General features: G+C 53.2%; 1 protein-coding gene across 7 annotated transcripts in view; it reads right to left on the minus strand.

Moving 5' to 3' along the window:
- EVI5L (ecotropic viral integration site 5 like) overlaps nt 1-16,284 on the minus strand; it is a 93,862-nt gene that overhangs the window by 2,761 nt on the left and 74,817 nt on the right. For 5 of the 7 annotated variants that reach the window (XM_043506766.1, XM_038378517.2, XM_038378515.2 and 2 more), the window contains one exon: nt 7,656-15,835. The exons of 1 other annotated variant lie outside the window; for it this stretch is intronic. In XM_043506766.1, the coding sequence (XP_043362701.1) occupies nt 15,512-15,835 (324 nt within the window). In that variant the 3' untranslated portion in view covers nt 7,656-15,511. Of the gene's footprint in view, nt 1-7,655; nt 15,836-16,284 lie in introns of those variants that run through there. One more of the 7 variants, XM_043506767.1, reaches the window with a different exon arrangement.

A 16,284-nucleotide genomic window follows, 5' to 3' on the forward strand; every position in this document is an offset into this window, starting at 1 on the left:
AATACTCACCAGCAACCACACACCACACAACAGAACCACTAACCCAGGAACCTATCCTTGCAACAAAGCCCGTTGCCAACTCTGTCCACATATCTATTCAGGGGATACCATCATAGGGCCTAATCACATCAGCCACACTATCAGAGGCTCGCAAAAAGAAAAGGAGTACTTGTGGCACCTTAGAGACTAACAAATTTATAAGTACTCCTTTTCTTTTTGCGAATACAGACTAACACGGCTGCTACTCTGAAACCTATCAGAGGCTCGTTCACCTGCGCATCTACCAATGTGATATATGCCATCATGTGCCAGCAATGCCCCTCTGCCATGTACATTGGCCAAACTGGACAGTCTCTACGTAAAGAATGAATGGACACAAATCAGACGTCAAGAATTATAACATTCAAAAACCAGTCGGAGAACACTTCAATCTCTCTGGTCACTCGATCACAGACCTAAGAGTGGCTATACTTCAACAAAAAAGCTTCAAAAACAGACTCCAACGAGAGACTGCTGAATTGGAATTAATTTGCAAACTGGATACAATTCACTTAGGCTTGAATAGAGACTGGGAATGGATGAGTCATTACACAAAGTAAAACTATTTCCCCATGGTATTTCTCCCTCCCACCCCACCCCCCACTGTTCCTCTGATATTCTTGTTAACTGCTGGAATTAGCCTACCTTGCTTGTCACCATGAAAGGTTTTCCTCCTTTCCCCCCCCTGCTGCTGGTGATGGCTTATCTTAAGTGATCACTCTCCTTACAGTGTGTATGATAAACCCATTGTTTCATGTTCTCTGTGTGTGTATATAAATCTCTCCTCTGTTTTTTCCACCAAATGCATCCGATGAAGTGAGCTGTAGCTCACGAAAGCTTATGCTCTAATAAATTTGTTAGTCTCTAAGGTGCCACCAGTACTCCTTTTCTTTTAGTGCCAAAACTGATACTGGAACCAAGGAGTCCTGACTCCCAGCCCTCCCCCTCCATCTTTAAGCACTAGACCCTACTCCCCTCCCAGAGCTAGGAAAAGAACCCAGGAGTCCTGAGTCCCAATCCTCCCTACTTTAACTACTAGACCCCATGCCCCTCCAAGAGGTGGAAAAAGAACCCAGGCATCCTGACTCCCAGCCCCCATCTAGCTGCTAAACTCACTCCCCTCCCTCACCTGGAAACAGACTAGATCCAAGCCGCGCCTCTGACAGCAGCCACAAGAGGTGCTTTACAAATGGGCCAGAGCTCAGCTGGTGTAAATCAACAAGGCTCCAACTGAAAACATCTGATTTTCACCACCTGGGGCTCTGGCCCCAATGACACCAATGGTGTGACACCAATTTACACCAGCTGGGGATCTGGCCCAAGGTACGGCAGGAAGTTTTCCTATACAAAACTGGTGCAGGAGCCTCCCCAGCTCCTGCTGAGCGACACTGCCCCCTCCCCCCCCAGGAGCTGGGGGCTCGGCTGCTTTTAGAGACTCAGAATACCCTACTTACTGCCCCCCCCGGGGCGGGAGATGATCAAGTAAGTGGCACCAGCAAGTTACGGGACAGCACCCTGCAGAGCCCCAGCTCCAGTCACGGCCCCCCCAGGGACAGAGCTGGAGCCAGCCCAGTGCGGGTTGGGTCGGGGTGGGATAGAAAGAACTGGCTTGTATTTACAGCTGTAGGAAGGGAGTGGCTGTAGTGGATTAAGGCATCGTGAGCTGAGGCTCAGGACTCCTGGGTTCCATTCCCTGCTCTGGGAGGGGAGTGGCATCTAGTGGGTAGAGCAGGGTGGGCCTGGGAGTCAGGACTCAGTGGTTCTATTTTAAGCTCTGGGAGGGCAGTGCGGGGTCTAGTGGTTATAGATTGGGGGCTGGGAGTCAGGATGCCTGGGTTCTGTTCCTAGCACCCATCTCTGCGAGGTTCCATTCCCTGCTCTGGGAGGGGAGTGGCATCTAGTGGGTAGAGCAGGGTGGGCCTGGGAGTCAGGACTCAGTGGTTCTATTTTAAGCTCTGGGAGGGCAGTGCGGGGTCTAGTGGTTATAGATTGGGGGCTGGGAGTCAGGATGCCTGGGTTCTGTTCCTAGCACCCTTTCTGCCCAAAAGGGCCCTGATTGTGTCTAATCTCCATGGTATTTCCTGCCCTGTGGAAGCCCCAACTGTACCCAGGCTGGACAGACACAATCCATCGGCAGTAAGGAAGCCGAGGCAAGGCTCTCGCATGGACCTCGCATCCCCAAGGGTTCACTCACCTGCAGCCTTCGTGCTGTGGGGGAGCCTCTGCGGTTGGCTATTCCACCACCTTTGCTATCTCATCCCGAGAGCCGGGGTAGGGCAGAGCACCCGTATGACGCACAACCAATCAGGCTGCCGGACGGGGGCTAACGCTCCCCACTGCAAACCACAGCTGGCTTCCTTCTGATCTGAACAGGCGCCTAACTGCCAGCTGCAAGGCAGAAACCACTGGCTGGAGGCAAAGGGGTGGGGGTGTGTAGTGGCAGCAGTCCCTGATCCAGCTGTGCATTCAGCAGGGAGCTGGGGCTGTTGCAGTTAACTGGGGCCATCAGCTGAAGGTCCTTAGATTGGACGCACTCTCTCTTGCCCCAAAGCAAGGTGATGGGCCCAGATTATCCCCACTCTGCAGTTTAGAAACCTCATCCATCTGTTGATCAGGCTCTTTCCGCCAGCCCATAACGCACACACGGCCTCTCTGTTGTACCTACCAACCTGGGCAGAAACCTGTGCTCTGAAAACAGGCAGTTTACTGCAGGGCCAGCAGGGGGAAGCATGAGGCATTTCTTTCGTGTAGAGCCTACAAAAACCTCTGAAGGGAGCCGCTCTCGACTCCAACTACATCATTGTGATGGAGATCTCTCCCCGCTGTCAAGCCAGGTACTGTGCAGACTGCAAGGGAGACTGGAGGCCCTGTTGTGCCAGGTGCTGCACAGACGCCTAGCGAGACAGACAGCTCCTGCTCAGAGGAGTTTACAATTTAAATAGATGGGAGAGATGGAAAATACCCCTTTTACACCTGAGAAACTGAGGCCCAGAGATACTTAGGCGTCTAAGTGTAAGGGGACTGTTGGCCCTTTGCTAAAGCTCAGTGAGTGTGTGTATGTGTGTGTGTCTAGCTCCCAGTACCAAAGGACATGGGAAGAGTCCATGGGAAATCAGTCCCCAAGGGCAGTGGGGAGAGGCCAATATTCCAGGTCAGCCTGATTGACAGGGTGGGCAGGTTAATCAAGGAGTCTGGAGGCCAGGGGGTTCCCATCCTCCTTGTGAATTGCCTGGGTCAGTCAGAGTGGGGCCGAGCTAAGGAGAGAGCAGGGGCCCAAGCTAAGCTGGGGAGCAGGGCCATGCCAGCCAGAGAACCAGAGAAGCAGCCCAGGGAACAGACCTGTGCTGGGAGCAGAGCTGCAGCAACCAGAGAGAGAGGGGCCAGAGAAGCAGCCCAGGGAGCTGGAGGCAGAGCAGCAGTAGCAGCCATGCTGAGGAAGAGTGGAGCTGGAGCTGGGGCTCGGACTGGAGCAGTCTGGAGCTGGGTGCGGTGAGCAGCTGGGGGAAGCGAGGGGGGACCCTCGGCAGTGGGCCCAGTGCAGGGAGATGGCCCCAGCCAGGGGGTCTTGCAGGCCAGACTTGGAGGAGGATCATAATCCCAATGGGGGAACTGATGCTGGGAAGAAGGGTCCTGCCACCTAAAGCCTGAGGGCATGTGGCCACTGCCAGAGCAAGTGTCTGACCCGCAGCATCCCTGCAGCACAGCCAGGGCCTGGGCAGGGGCCTGGGACATGAGGGACAGACTGTGAACTGCCCTGACATCCCAGAGACGCTGGTTGTGATGTCCCCTGCCACAGAGAGGGGTCACTTGATTGCCTTAGCTTTTTAAAATTGATTGCTGTTTAATACATTGTATTTGCTTTGAACTGTGTGTGATGATCAGTGGGCCAGGGAAGCATCCAGAGCAGAGAGAGCACCCCGGAATGGGACACCCTAGCCCTTGCTCTAAGTGACCATGACAAGGTTGGGAGTCAACCCCCCCAGGAATCCCCCAGCCTTGTTGGGGTTACAAGGACTCTGCCACAGGAGAATGGAAAGGCAGCCCTGGAGGTCAGGCAGCCTCTGGGTAAAGGGAGCGGGAGCGAGGACTCAGATACTTTCACTAGCCCATTCCACCGGGGTCGTATATAAGCCAGGAAAATTCCCCACAATAACGGGACCATTCCCTGGTTTACCTAAGTCCCAGTTTTATTCACCCTTGTGATCCACAAAAACCCTGCTGGCTGCTGTTAACCCTATAGGTGCCTAAACTTGGCACCTGTGTTTTCAGCATAAAATTTCCTTTGGTACCAAGTTTCAGCCTCTCGGCATGCAACTGCTGCCTCCCTCTACTTGACCGGCACCTAAGCCCCAGACATCTGTGAACCCGGGAAGATAAGCAGAGGCGCATCTGCCTCAACTGCAGGGCCTGATCCTAGTCGGCCTTGGAGGCTACCCACTCCCATTCAAACTTCAGCTGGAGAAGGCAGTGGTACCTCCCCCAGTGTTTTAGGCCAGTGGTCGGGCACTCAGCAGGGTTGTGGGAGACCCAGGTCGTATCACCCTTCTACCTGTGGGGGAGTGAGGATTTGAACAGGGGTCTCCCACATCCCAGCTGAGTGCTCAAGCCACTGTGCTAAAAGTGTAAGTGGGGAAGCATCACCCCTCCAGCCGTGCAGCGAAACAGGCACCGCTCTGATTCTCACCACAACCAGCTTGGGCGCCTGCCCCCAGCAGAGGGCTTCCCAACTGTGGAATGCTAGCGGGTGGAGGCATCTACCGGCAGCCCTGATTTGTGCTGAACTCCATGAGAGGGGCAGGGTTTCAGACACAACTCTTTTGTCAACATCGCCCCATTGGCTAGTTTTGGCAGCTCCTCCCCCAGTGTACTGGTTTTCATGGGTCTTATTTGACAGCCCCACAATGGATGGGAACAGCAGATATGGTCTGGTGGAGCGGTGGGAGCAGCCCTGGATAGGCCCAGCCCTGCTATGGATGGGGATGGCCCAATGGATGGGGGGGATGGGAGCAGCCCTGGATAGGCCCATACCTGCTATGGATGGGGATAGCCCAATGGGTGGGGGGACGGGAGCAGCCGTGGATGGCCCAGCCCTGCAATGGATGGGAATAGCTGATACAGATGGGGGGATGGGAGCAGTGCAGGGCCCCAGCAAACAGAATAGCAAGAGGCCTGTATTGCTGCCTGTTCCAGTCCTCCAGACCTGGAAATTCAGAGGGCTGGGAAGAAGGCAGGAGCAGCCCCTCTGTCCCAACCAATGAACAGCCAGCACTGTTGGAATATAGCCACCTCTGGGGTGGAGCTACCGGCTTGAGTCACAGCCATGGGGGGAGGTTTTGGCCAGGACACACACTGCTATTGCAGAGGGATCTTTAAGGCCTACACCCCGACAGACAGGGCTTTAAAATCTTAACAGAATGCTCCACCTGCAGTCAGCTGCTCCGAACCCACCTGCCTGGATGATAGTTGACCGCATGAGGCATTGCTGGGTCCAGCTCTCAATCCTTCAAGCAGCTCCTGCAACATGCACCTCTAAACATCCTCCCCATCGTGTCAGCCATGTGCCAGTTTCGCTCTCTTGCCGTCTGGTTCTGCTCTGACTCATGGGAGCCCTGATTCCCCTGCCCACTTCCTGTCTCAGCTGGGAGGCTGTTTGCACAGATCTCGCTCTGGGCAGGCTGGCTCAGTGCAAGAACTGAACGGGCAGTAGGGGTGATGCCTTTGCTCTGATAAATCCTTCTCATGAGCAGCAAGTCACAAATATCTGGTGCGTGCTGCAATTGAGTTCATATGCCATTGGCTGCCAGCCTGGCTCAGACTGATGGGCCCATCTAGCCTGGTATCCCACCTGCGGCAGTGTCCAGCACTGCCAGCTGCAGAGGATGCACCCTACTGGGCATTAATGGAATAACCTGCTCCCAGGGGAAGTTTCTACCTAACCATTAGCTAAAGGTTGGCTCATGCTTTCAAACACTGGGGCAGCTGACCTGGTAGGAGCCTGGCCGGTGCAGCCATTGACAGCGGAGGAGCAACTCAGCTTCACTAGCTATTCCAGCTGAGAGCAGCTGAGATCCCCCCAGCTCGGCCAAAGGGAAACTCCTATTTGCTGCTGAGGCACCTGCCCAGTCCTGCTGTTCAGGCCCCAGCTGCAGCAGCATGCACTGTCCACGGCTTAGCCCGTCTCTATGGAGGGGAAGCTTGCAAGCTCCCTGCTAATAGGGAATTAAAGCAAAAGGCTAGCAGGGCTATTGTGGCTTGCAGCCACAGGGCAAGGAGTGGGAGTCCTGGAAGGAATTACGACCAAATTCAGGAGCCCTGACAAAGGGATATCTGGCCAGGATCACCTCGGCAATAGCCTGAGTTTGGCGAGAGCCCACTCAGCTTGGGGGAAAAGGCAGTCACTCAGAATGATCCGCACAAGGTCAGAATGTGAGTGCCGTGAATCTCCCCTTAGCGCGAGTTATTCTTAGGGGTGAGCGAAGCATGGATTCGGGGCCTGGGAAAGGTGTTGGACTGACAGCCCAGCAGAGAGAAGATCTCTTATTACAGGCCATGATGGGGCAATTACCCCACTAGCCTTGCTTTATGGTGCATTCAATCATGACTCTGTGGTCCCACAGCTGCCAACTAGGATTGGTCTGTGTGAGATGGATACCAGCCCTTCAAGAACAGGGACTCAGACCCATCAAACAGCCATCAATTTTCACTACCTGAGCTGGGCTGGCTCTGAACCCGTGACCAAGATGGCAAAGGCTTTGGGCTGGATCTCGAGCTGATGTAAATCAGAATTGCCCCATTAAAGTCAGTGGAGTGATACTGATTTACACCAGCTAAAAAGCTGGCCCTCTATGTCCTATATCAGTTCTCCCCTCACCCCCTTGCATAGAGTTTAAGACCAGAAGGGGCCACTATGCTCAATGTCTGCCCTCCAGCATAATCCAGGCCAGAGCAAAGCACCCAGGGCTCCCAGCACACAGCCCATATCTCATGCTTGAGCTACCGCAGCTCATTGAAAAACACTTCTTCTCAAGTGCTGGAGAATCCACCCCGCCCCCAGATCATTTCTGGTGGTCAGTCACCCCTCACTTCATTTGCACCTTATTTTTAGTCTATATTTGTCTGGCTTTAAATTCCAGCCACTGGACTGCATGATGCCTTTGGCTGCTAGTTGTAAGAGCAGCCTTCTCCCAACCCCAAATACAAAGGCAGAAAAGATCCACTGGCTGGAAGCTGAAGCTAGATAAATCCAGGCTAGAAATAGGATGTGCATTTTAATGGAGAAGGAAATGAACTACTGGGACAATTTCCCAAGAGGTGCAGTGGATTCTCCATCACTTAGAAGACCTACTCGAGTGGCTGTATCTTTCTCTGAGTGTGCACGCGTGTGCTCTAGATCAACCACAAGCTATGGGCTGGCTGCAGGAGTCACTGGGCGAGGGTTTATGTGGTTTATGTTATATCGGCCAGACTACATGATCACAATAGTCTTTTCTGGTCAATCTGTGAATATTTTTAACACGCTGATGTTTTCCAGATGCGCTCCGGAAGAGGTTCTGATCTGCCAGCCTTCCCAGCCATTCCTGGAACAGAAGCGCCCTACAGAGCCCAGAGGCACAGAGTTAGTAAGACAGTGTAAATAGTTTATTGTTTTTGATGGTTTTTCTCTCTTTTTTTGAAAGTACAGATGTTTTTTGCACAAGTCAGTTATTTTTAAAATGGGTGTGGGCTGAAGAGGACGAAGGTTACAGTCAGAGAGGAGGAGGGGTCACCGCTACACAGATACGCCAGACACACTAGTTTGGGAGCGGTCAGACCGTTGGGCGGTAGTTACAGTACCATCAAAATGAACCAAAATTCACTGCAACCTGAGTGCGCTTCTTGGATATGGAGCCAAACGGGCTTCCCCACAGCTGAGCTATGCGCAGGAAGGCTGCATCCAAGCCAAGGAGGTGACACCGATCTGACATGCCTTTGCACGCTGATTGCCAGTGAGGGAGGCGCCCGTGTGTGTTGGGTTCCCTGTGGGGGGTGTGTGTGTGTGCTGGTAATGACTCTACCCACTGGCGGGAAGTCCTGCCAGGTCCCCTTCTCAGTCTCACTCGCATTTCACTCTTACTTTCTCTGGAAAGACCATTCCACAGCTGGTGGAGCTTTGCAACTCCAGTGGGGCTCCAATCTACATCAGCTGGGGATCTGGCCCATTGACTCCTATGGAGCAATGCTGATTCACACCACCTAGGGATCAGTCCCGTGATTGCTGATCCATAGTGGGTGAGCTATCTCTGTGTCTGAGTACAGGCCAACATCCCCTGGTCTAACCTCACCTGTCCTGGGGGTTTCCCCTGCCTCGCAGAGGAACTATTGGAACCATTTACCAGAGTCATGGTGGATTCTCCATCACAGATAATTGTTAAAGCAATGCTGGATGTTTTCCTCAAAGCTTTGCTCTAGGAATTATTGGGGGCAGGTCTCTGACCTGTTATCTAGGTGGTCAGACTAGACAATCACAATGGTCCCCTCTGCCCTTGGAATATGTAACTCCTTATGATCTCCTCCATTCAATCTTTTATGCTCTCTGCTTCCTGGCCTCCAGGGTCTCCCATTTGGCCCCCATCAGCACTGCTCCTTACTCAGCATGGGGATGGGCATGGAGAGGTTCTAGTTATTCCCTGGAAGCCAGGTGGGGAGACTGAACCTGTGTCAATCCATGTGACAGCTGAGTCCTAGACACAGATCCTGGCTGGTCCTGGTCACTCTATGGGCCTTTTCTCTCTGGGTCTGCCCTCTGCAGGACTGTCCGCTAAGAAGTGGGGCAGAACTGGAAGAGGCTGTGTGGGAGCTGTTAATGCCCCAACAGCACAGTGGCTTTTCAGCCTCTATTATAGATGGACAGGCAGATCTTGGTAGGGGTAGAAACTCTGACATTTTTGCTCTTAAACGTTGAGGCTTCCCCAACTTTGGGGGTGTCACAAAACATGTTTCCTAGAGATGGATTTGAACCCAAGCCCTAGCTCCAAGTGCCCCCAAATTTGGGGGAGTACAGGCTGAACTTTCAGGCTCTAATTTTGCTTCCCCTTCTCTCTGAGTCCCACACTCAATAAATTAGTAGCAGTTTAAAGCCTGCTCTGAACTTCCCTACGGGGTGACCTTGGGTAAGTTCCTTCCCTTCTCTGGGTCTGTTTCCCTCCCTCCCTCCCACCCTCCATCTTGTCTATCTAGACTGTAAGCTCTTTAGAACGGGGCTCTCTCCTACTAAGTGTGTCTGTGCAGCACCCTGCAGCCCTGATCTCAGTTAGGGCCCCTAGACACTGCCATAGTACACCTAATAATATTTCATCCAGCACATTCGACGTTTTACAAACATAACTAGTTGACCATCCTGGCACTAGATGGGGAAACTGAGGCAGAAAGAAGGCGGCAGTGACTTGCATTGCACAATCTGGAGTAAGAGCTGGGATTGGAACACAGGAGACACCAGGTTCCCAGTCCCAGAGTCTACCCACTAGGCCATGCCTCTCCCTCCCTAAAAGACAGAGTTCAGGTGAAGCCCCCCCCCCCCAACAGCTACTCAGCACCTACTCCCTATCTATGCATCCACATAGGCGCTGCCTGCAGCCTGCCCTGCAATCCTGACTGTGCTAAACAAAGGGCTTGCCAGAGTGGATCAACCTAACGGTCTATCCAGTCCTGTCTACAACTGGCCAGTCTCAGCTACGTCAGAGGAAGATGGATCCTTGCAGTGGGCAGGCAGTTGAAGAAACAGCAAGGGGACCAAAGCTGCCAGGTTAGAGGCAGTTAAGAGTGAAGGGGGAATTGTCTGGCTGAGGTTTGCCCATGGTGTGCTGAGCTGTACTTACGCTTTTGCCGTAAGGGGAGGGGCAGGCATCCATGAGTGTCAACAAGCAGGCGTGCCCTGCGGCCCTGGATGCTGCCTTCTTGGATCTAGGCAGCTGCAGTCTACTACAGAGCACACAGCAGGTCACCTTTAGGTACCTTGTTTTAGTTGCTACTCAAAAATCATACAGGAAAAAACAAAACAAAACCCAAAACCCCCAACATGAGTAGCTCGAGAATGAGCCTCGCCAGAGCTGCGGGAAGTGGGGGAGGCGGTGGATTTTCCCTTCTAAACTCAGTTCAGTTTGCTTTAGTCATGATCCAAACCCTTCCACGTGCCATAGTAGCCAGCAATGCAGGTGGGATTTACAGGCTCTGTCCGTGTCATGGAGGCGATAGCCACACATCAGGCAAACTTTCTTGCAGGCAATGGGAGCCTTCAAAAAACCCCTTCTCCAATGCCTTGAACTTGCACCACTTATCCACACAGAAGAGCCACCTGAGACCCCGATGCCCCGCTTGCATGAAGTGCCTGGGAAGGAACCTGCAGCTGAACTGGCCCTGTCTATGTGGATGGAAAGCCACCCCGAGCCTTCCTCCCAAGTCACCCCACAGTGCACAACTTCATCATTTGTAAGAAGCCCATGCTCCCAAGCTGTATGGCCCGGTGCTGTGGAGCGGGAGCCCCAGGATACATTGCTACTGGGGGCATGGTGTATGGATGTGTCGAAGGGTGTGGGGTGAGGGATCAGGCTGAACAGTGACATGCTGCCATTGATACAACCAAGGGTTTACCTAGAGTAGACTGTGTCCAAGGCTACTAGGGAGCCTGGACAATATTCTGCTCTGACGCCCTCTGGCTGGGCATTTCCACTGACAGCAGTGGGGGCAGAACGCGGGTGGCCAATCATGCCTTGCAGTTTTTCTCCAGGTTCAGCCCCGGGGGGAGGGCAGTCAAGGAGTAACCCAGTGGCCTGCTGTAGGCAGCAGACTCTGCTGGGCTGGAACCCAGCTAGTGGTTACACCCACGCAGTCCCACCCATTTTTGTGGCATTGCACAGGACTCAGCAATGGCAGAATCTGGCCCTCTGTTCATGCAGGTTGCAGCAATGCTGACTTGAACCAGGGACCTCCTGTGGGCTGCAGGCAGCACCCCTATCAAAGAGTCCCTCCCCCACCAGCTGTGCAAGAAGGAACTGGGAGTCAGCTCATGCCACCTCCTGGGGTAGTCTCCAGGGAATGATATTATTCTACTCTGCTTCCTCATGGCCCAGCACCTCTGTGGTTGGGATGGAATCCTAGGGAGGGTCTGGGTCTCCCTGAGAGCTGATTCCTTATGGGGGGTGACGGTGGGCAGGGAGCCAGTCCTGAACACCTGACTGCTCAGTGTGCAGCTGTGGAAGTGGGCATGCAAGAGGAAAGGGGGCATCTGGGGCCCACTCATCCTGTATCCCAGATTCTGCCATTACTAACTCCAGTGTGATCCCACTGAAACCACTGTGTGGGTCTAAGTGGGGACAGGATTCCAGCCCAGCAGAGCAGGGCTAGGGTCTGCTCCCTACAGCAGGGTCACGCTCAATCACAAGGTGCAACGTACGAAGTCTCTGCTGGAACGTGATAAACCCGCCCGAGGGGACTGTCTTCTCGGAAAGGGTGTGAAAATAAGGGCCTGATCCTGACTACAACAACATTCCCAGCGAAGTCAAAGAGCCAAAGCCAGAGACCGTGAACGATTTACTCAGTTTACTCAGGACATACTCTAGAAAGCTCCCACTGATTTCAAAGACGTGTTTTGCCTAAGTACTGAGGGCCAGATCTCCAGCTGGTGTAAATTAGTGTCATTGTGCTGGAGCCAACGGGCTAAATCCCTAGCTGGTGTAATCAGCGTATGTGCACTGGGGTCAATGGGGTTATGCCGATTTGCACTAGCTATGGATCTGGTGCAGACACACTGCTCTTAGTAGTAGAAGTAGTATAGTATCCTCTGTAGCTCATGAAAGCTTATTCTCAAATAAATTTGTTAGTCTCTAAGGTGCCGCAAGTACTCCTGTTCTTTTTGCAGATACAGACTGACACAGCTGCTACTCTGAATCCTCCAGCTGTGGCCCCAGCACTGCTCCCAGCTGCAGTACTTTGCAAAGTAGGAGCCAAATGCCAAAGCCTTTTCTTCGGCAAAGCTCTCAGGTCCTTGACTGGGTAAGGCCCAGATAAATGCTGAGTATAGGAAGGACTTGGCCCTGTGGGACAGATTCTGATCTGTTATTCCAGCGTTAATCTGAAGCAACTCCACTGAAATCAATCAATAGGGGAAGGAGCTCCAAATCAATCTCTTATTTCCAGAAGGGCTCATGCCGTCAGGCCGCTCTCTGAAGCTGCTGGTCCTTGTCTGGCGCTATACAGAATAAATAAAATAACAAGGTGGTGCATATGACCAGCTCCGTAACCAGCAAATGGATTCACAAGCCATCTTCTGTTGTAAACAGGGTCCCCAGCGTAGGAAAGTGGCATCTGGAGCTAAAGGTGATGGCAGAGAAAGGCCTGCATGTCAACCACCCTCAGCTCATGTGGGATGCTGCTGCTCTCTGTGGGGGAGGGAGGAGGAAGGGGGGAGAGGTATCACAAGAATTTGGCAATACAGCGCAGCATGTATATATAATATATATATTAAAATATACAGATTATAAATACCCAACCAAAGCCTCTCCCAGGCATATTTATATAAGTATACATAATACTCCAGTTCAGTGATGTAGTGGGCCAGTGAGGGGCTCAATCCAAGCATTCAGGTCCACTGCGGCTGTTGTTTTCCATCTCAGAAGGGGAAGGTTTAGGGTATGGGAGAAGGTTCTGCCAAGCTGGGATGTCTAAGGCCCCTCCTTTGGAAACAGACCAATTGAACTCAATACACCAGCAGGGAAGGTGAAAGCTATGGAAATACCTATTGGCAGGGGAGGGTTGGAGGTATTGAAAGTGACGTTTGCCATCGGCTGGAGAGGAAATCAGGCAAAGCCACCCATGGGAATGGATTTTCCTCAGCTGCTGGATGTCCGGGTTTATTGAATTCAGAGAGCAGAAGGGAAATAAGAGGAAGGTGTAAAGCAGGGGCAGGATGGGAAAGAAAGAAAGGAAATAAAACTCAAGTCCAGAAGAGAGCAAGCCAGATAATCTCCACAGGGACTGATGGATCCAGCCAGCTCCACCCCTCTTCCATCATTCTGTTTCTCTCTCTGCCTGAGCAGGTCTGCGCACAGGCTGCTCTCGATGGCTGGTACCCTCCATAAATAGAACAGCCAATGGGCAACAAAGCACCCCATGTGCTCAAGGTTTTAAAGCAGCCATTTGTGCCTAGCAGCATCAGTCTCTCCCAGGGACATGACAATGGCCCCAAAAGGGCCCTCCCGCCATGTCCCAGCACTATGTGAACTCTGGTCCTGAGCCCCACTGCCTTCATTTGCCATCCAGGTGCCTGGAAAATTCAGCCTTCATCCCAGCCACCTGAGATCTTCCATCCCTGCTGGGAGCAGCCAGTCCTGGAGGTCTCGCCTTCCATTTTCCGTTTGTGCTCCTCGAGGGGTGTTAGAATGGAGCTGTGTTGCTGCTGCACAGAGGGGGTGGAAATGAACTGACGCTACAGTCTCAGGTGCTTGCAGCTCCATGGCGCCTCTCCACCACCAGGAAGTGATGCAAAGCCCCGAAGCAGGAAGTGATGCAAGATTCTGACTCTGTCACAAACAAATGGAAGTGCAATCTGGACCGTTTTGTAGTGAGGGAAGCAGAGCCAGACACTGGAAATTAGGAGTCAGAGCTGTAGACAAAATGGACTAGCTCCTGTGCTGGTGTAGATCAGAGTAGCGCCATTTACTGCAGCAGAGCTCGGGGGATTTGCACCAGCTGAGCAGCTGGCTTGCTGATGGCAAGCAAAACTCTTTGGGTGATGGGCTGTGGTGGCGGGCCTAGCCGGCTCTTCCACACAAATGATACTTGATACACTGTTGACAAGAATGATGTCGCTAGCCAAGGTGGGAGCACTGCAGGCTGCGCTTTATTGGAAAATTCCTTCAAGGGGGATTATGTTTGCAGACTGCTCCATCCCAAGGAAGCTGCTTCACCTGCTGCCTGATCACCAGGGCAGGTTTCCAAGTGGTGAACGGTTCAGCAATTCTGGCCCAAGGTAGCTCATTTGGAGATAAGCAGCTTGGGTTTCTCTCTGATTAGAAGCTGAGGTCTCTATTAAGGGCTAGTCTAAGGAGCTGGCATTTCCATCATCTGACCAGGGCTCGCTGAGCTGTGCATGCCGTCCATCCATCGCTCCAAATCTCCTTACTGCTCTGGTAGACTGGAGGGCATCTCATGGGGCTACTGAAACGGTACGGACACATGGTGCCAGCTGCAGAGCTGGGAGAGCCAGTTCAGAGGAACACAGGCCAGGCTGGCTGAGGGAGGTGAAGCCCCATCATGCATAGAAACAAACCTTCTCCAGATGATTCCTGGCTGGGGACTACTCTCTAGGCTCCTCCCCAAACTGCTCTTGCTTACCGGGCACCTTTGCTGTGCACCAGACAGATCTTGGTAGGGACACAAGGTTTAAGGTGGCTCTCTGGGTAGAGTAAGAAAGGTTCTCCTAGGGGATTTGTTTCCACATAGCCCTCTCCAGACAGGGAAGTTAGGAATTTAGCTGGAAACCCTGCAGTTTGCCATATGGAGCAGAAGAGAAAGGGAACAGTTACAACACCTTCTGGAGAACTTAACTGTGCAGGAGATTGAGAGCGCAGCTCCACTATGGATGGAGGACAGGAAGGCAGCAGGGCAGAACGCTGCTCCCACAGATTTCCTTATGACACAATAACCATCAGTGTAATTTCCTAGAACTTAAAGCTTAGTGTGGAGCTCCCCGAGGGGAGCCCAGTTGGCATCATAACAGTTTAAATAAATAAAATCTGGAGAACAAAAATAAAATATAATCTCTCACGTAACCAAGCAGGCTCCTCGATCCAGAATCCCCCACGCTGGGCCCTTCCCATCCTGGGGAGATCTCCCTTGAGAATAGGGATATGAAGGCCTACAACTCTCCCCTCTCCGAGCAGATGCTCTCGGGATCATTGGGGACACACATTTAAATAAAAGGAAGAGGGACCCAACTTCCCACCCTCTGAGTGTGGAGGGGAGGGAATGGTTTGTTGGCCAGTTGCCCACAGGTGCTCGGACCAAGTGGATGGTCACTGGGGCCGGATATCCAGCGGCCTTGCCGCTTCCACCCCTGCTCAGGATGACACTGAGCTGAGTTCTCAAATGTGCAAACTTTTGGGAAAGGGCAATACAAGAAGTAGGCATTAGGGGGCGGGATGGAGCGAACGAGGGTTACTCAATGGAGTCGGAGTGTAACTACTGGTGATGACAGAGCAGGAGAAAGGCAGTGCAGACAACAATCAAGAGGTTGTGTATAACACTGGCCGGCTGGAGAGCTGTCCCCGCATGGCAGCAGACGTGCAATGCTCTCTGAGCCCAGCCATCGTGTTGGGTCTATGATCTCCCCCACCTGCCACTACTGAGAGTGCCAAGGAGAGGAGTCTCTTCTCTCCAGGCTGCCCGCTCAGTGCCCGATTGGTGGAGGGGGGGATCCCCCTGGCATCAGCACCTCCTCTCACTTGCTGAGGGTTTCTCCGAAGATGATCTGTGGCTCCATCTCGCCATCAGCCTCAGTGGTGGAGGTGGGGTCCTCGGGCTCACTGTCCGTGGAGCCATCGCTCTCTTTGCCGGAGCTCTCCGTGCCCCGCAGGAAGCGGACATTGCAGGGTGAGAGCGGGTACAGCACGTCCTGCAGTGCGCCCACCACCATGGGGTTGGTCAGCAGCTCCTCATCTGAGGAGTGCAGCGAGTCCTCGTCCACTGCCAGATGGCTCACAATGTGGATGCCATCAAAGCCCATGGAGTCCTCGAAGGGCTTCTGGCCCTTCATCAGCCGGATCTGGAGGGCACAGGGAACTGGAGGTGAGGAACAGCAGTGACAGGGCTAGCGCATGCACCCTTGCCAGCCCTGCCTGGCTGGCCTGGATGGGGAGGGGCAGGGCATGATGGAGCTCAGAAATACACTGGGGGATCTGGCCGCCCAATCCCCCAGAGAAAAGGGTGTACAGACAGCTCCCTCAAGGGGGGAGCAGAGGCCTGACTAGGTTACATTTATGGAGACTATCTCTTCCCAGTGTGAGGTAGAGGGAGCTTGGGGGGAGGGGGAGCAGAGACAGCCCCTCCCAGTATGGGGCAGAGGGAGCTCGGGGAAGTGGGAGGAGCAGAGATGGCCCCATGCAGAATAAGGCAGAGACAGCTCCCCAGTGTGGGGCAGAGGAGACGGCTGATGGAGGATGGCTGCTTACCCACAGAGCTGATTTCGAGGAATTTGACAGAGAATTTCTTGGC

This window comes from Dermochelys coriacea, chromosome 20 (genome assembly GCF_009764565.3).
Source record: "Dermochelys coriacea isolate rDerCor1 chromosome 20, rDerCor1.pri.v4, whole genome shotgun sequence".
Lineage (NCBI taxonomy): Eukaryota > Metazoa > Chordata > Testudines > Dermochelyidae > Dermochelys > Dermochelys coriacea.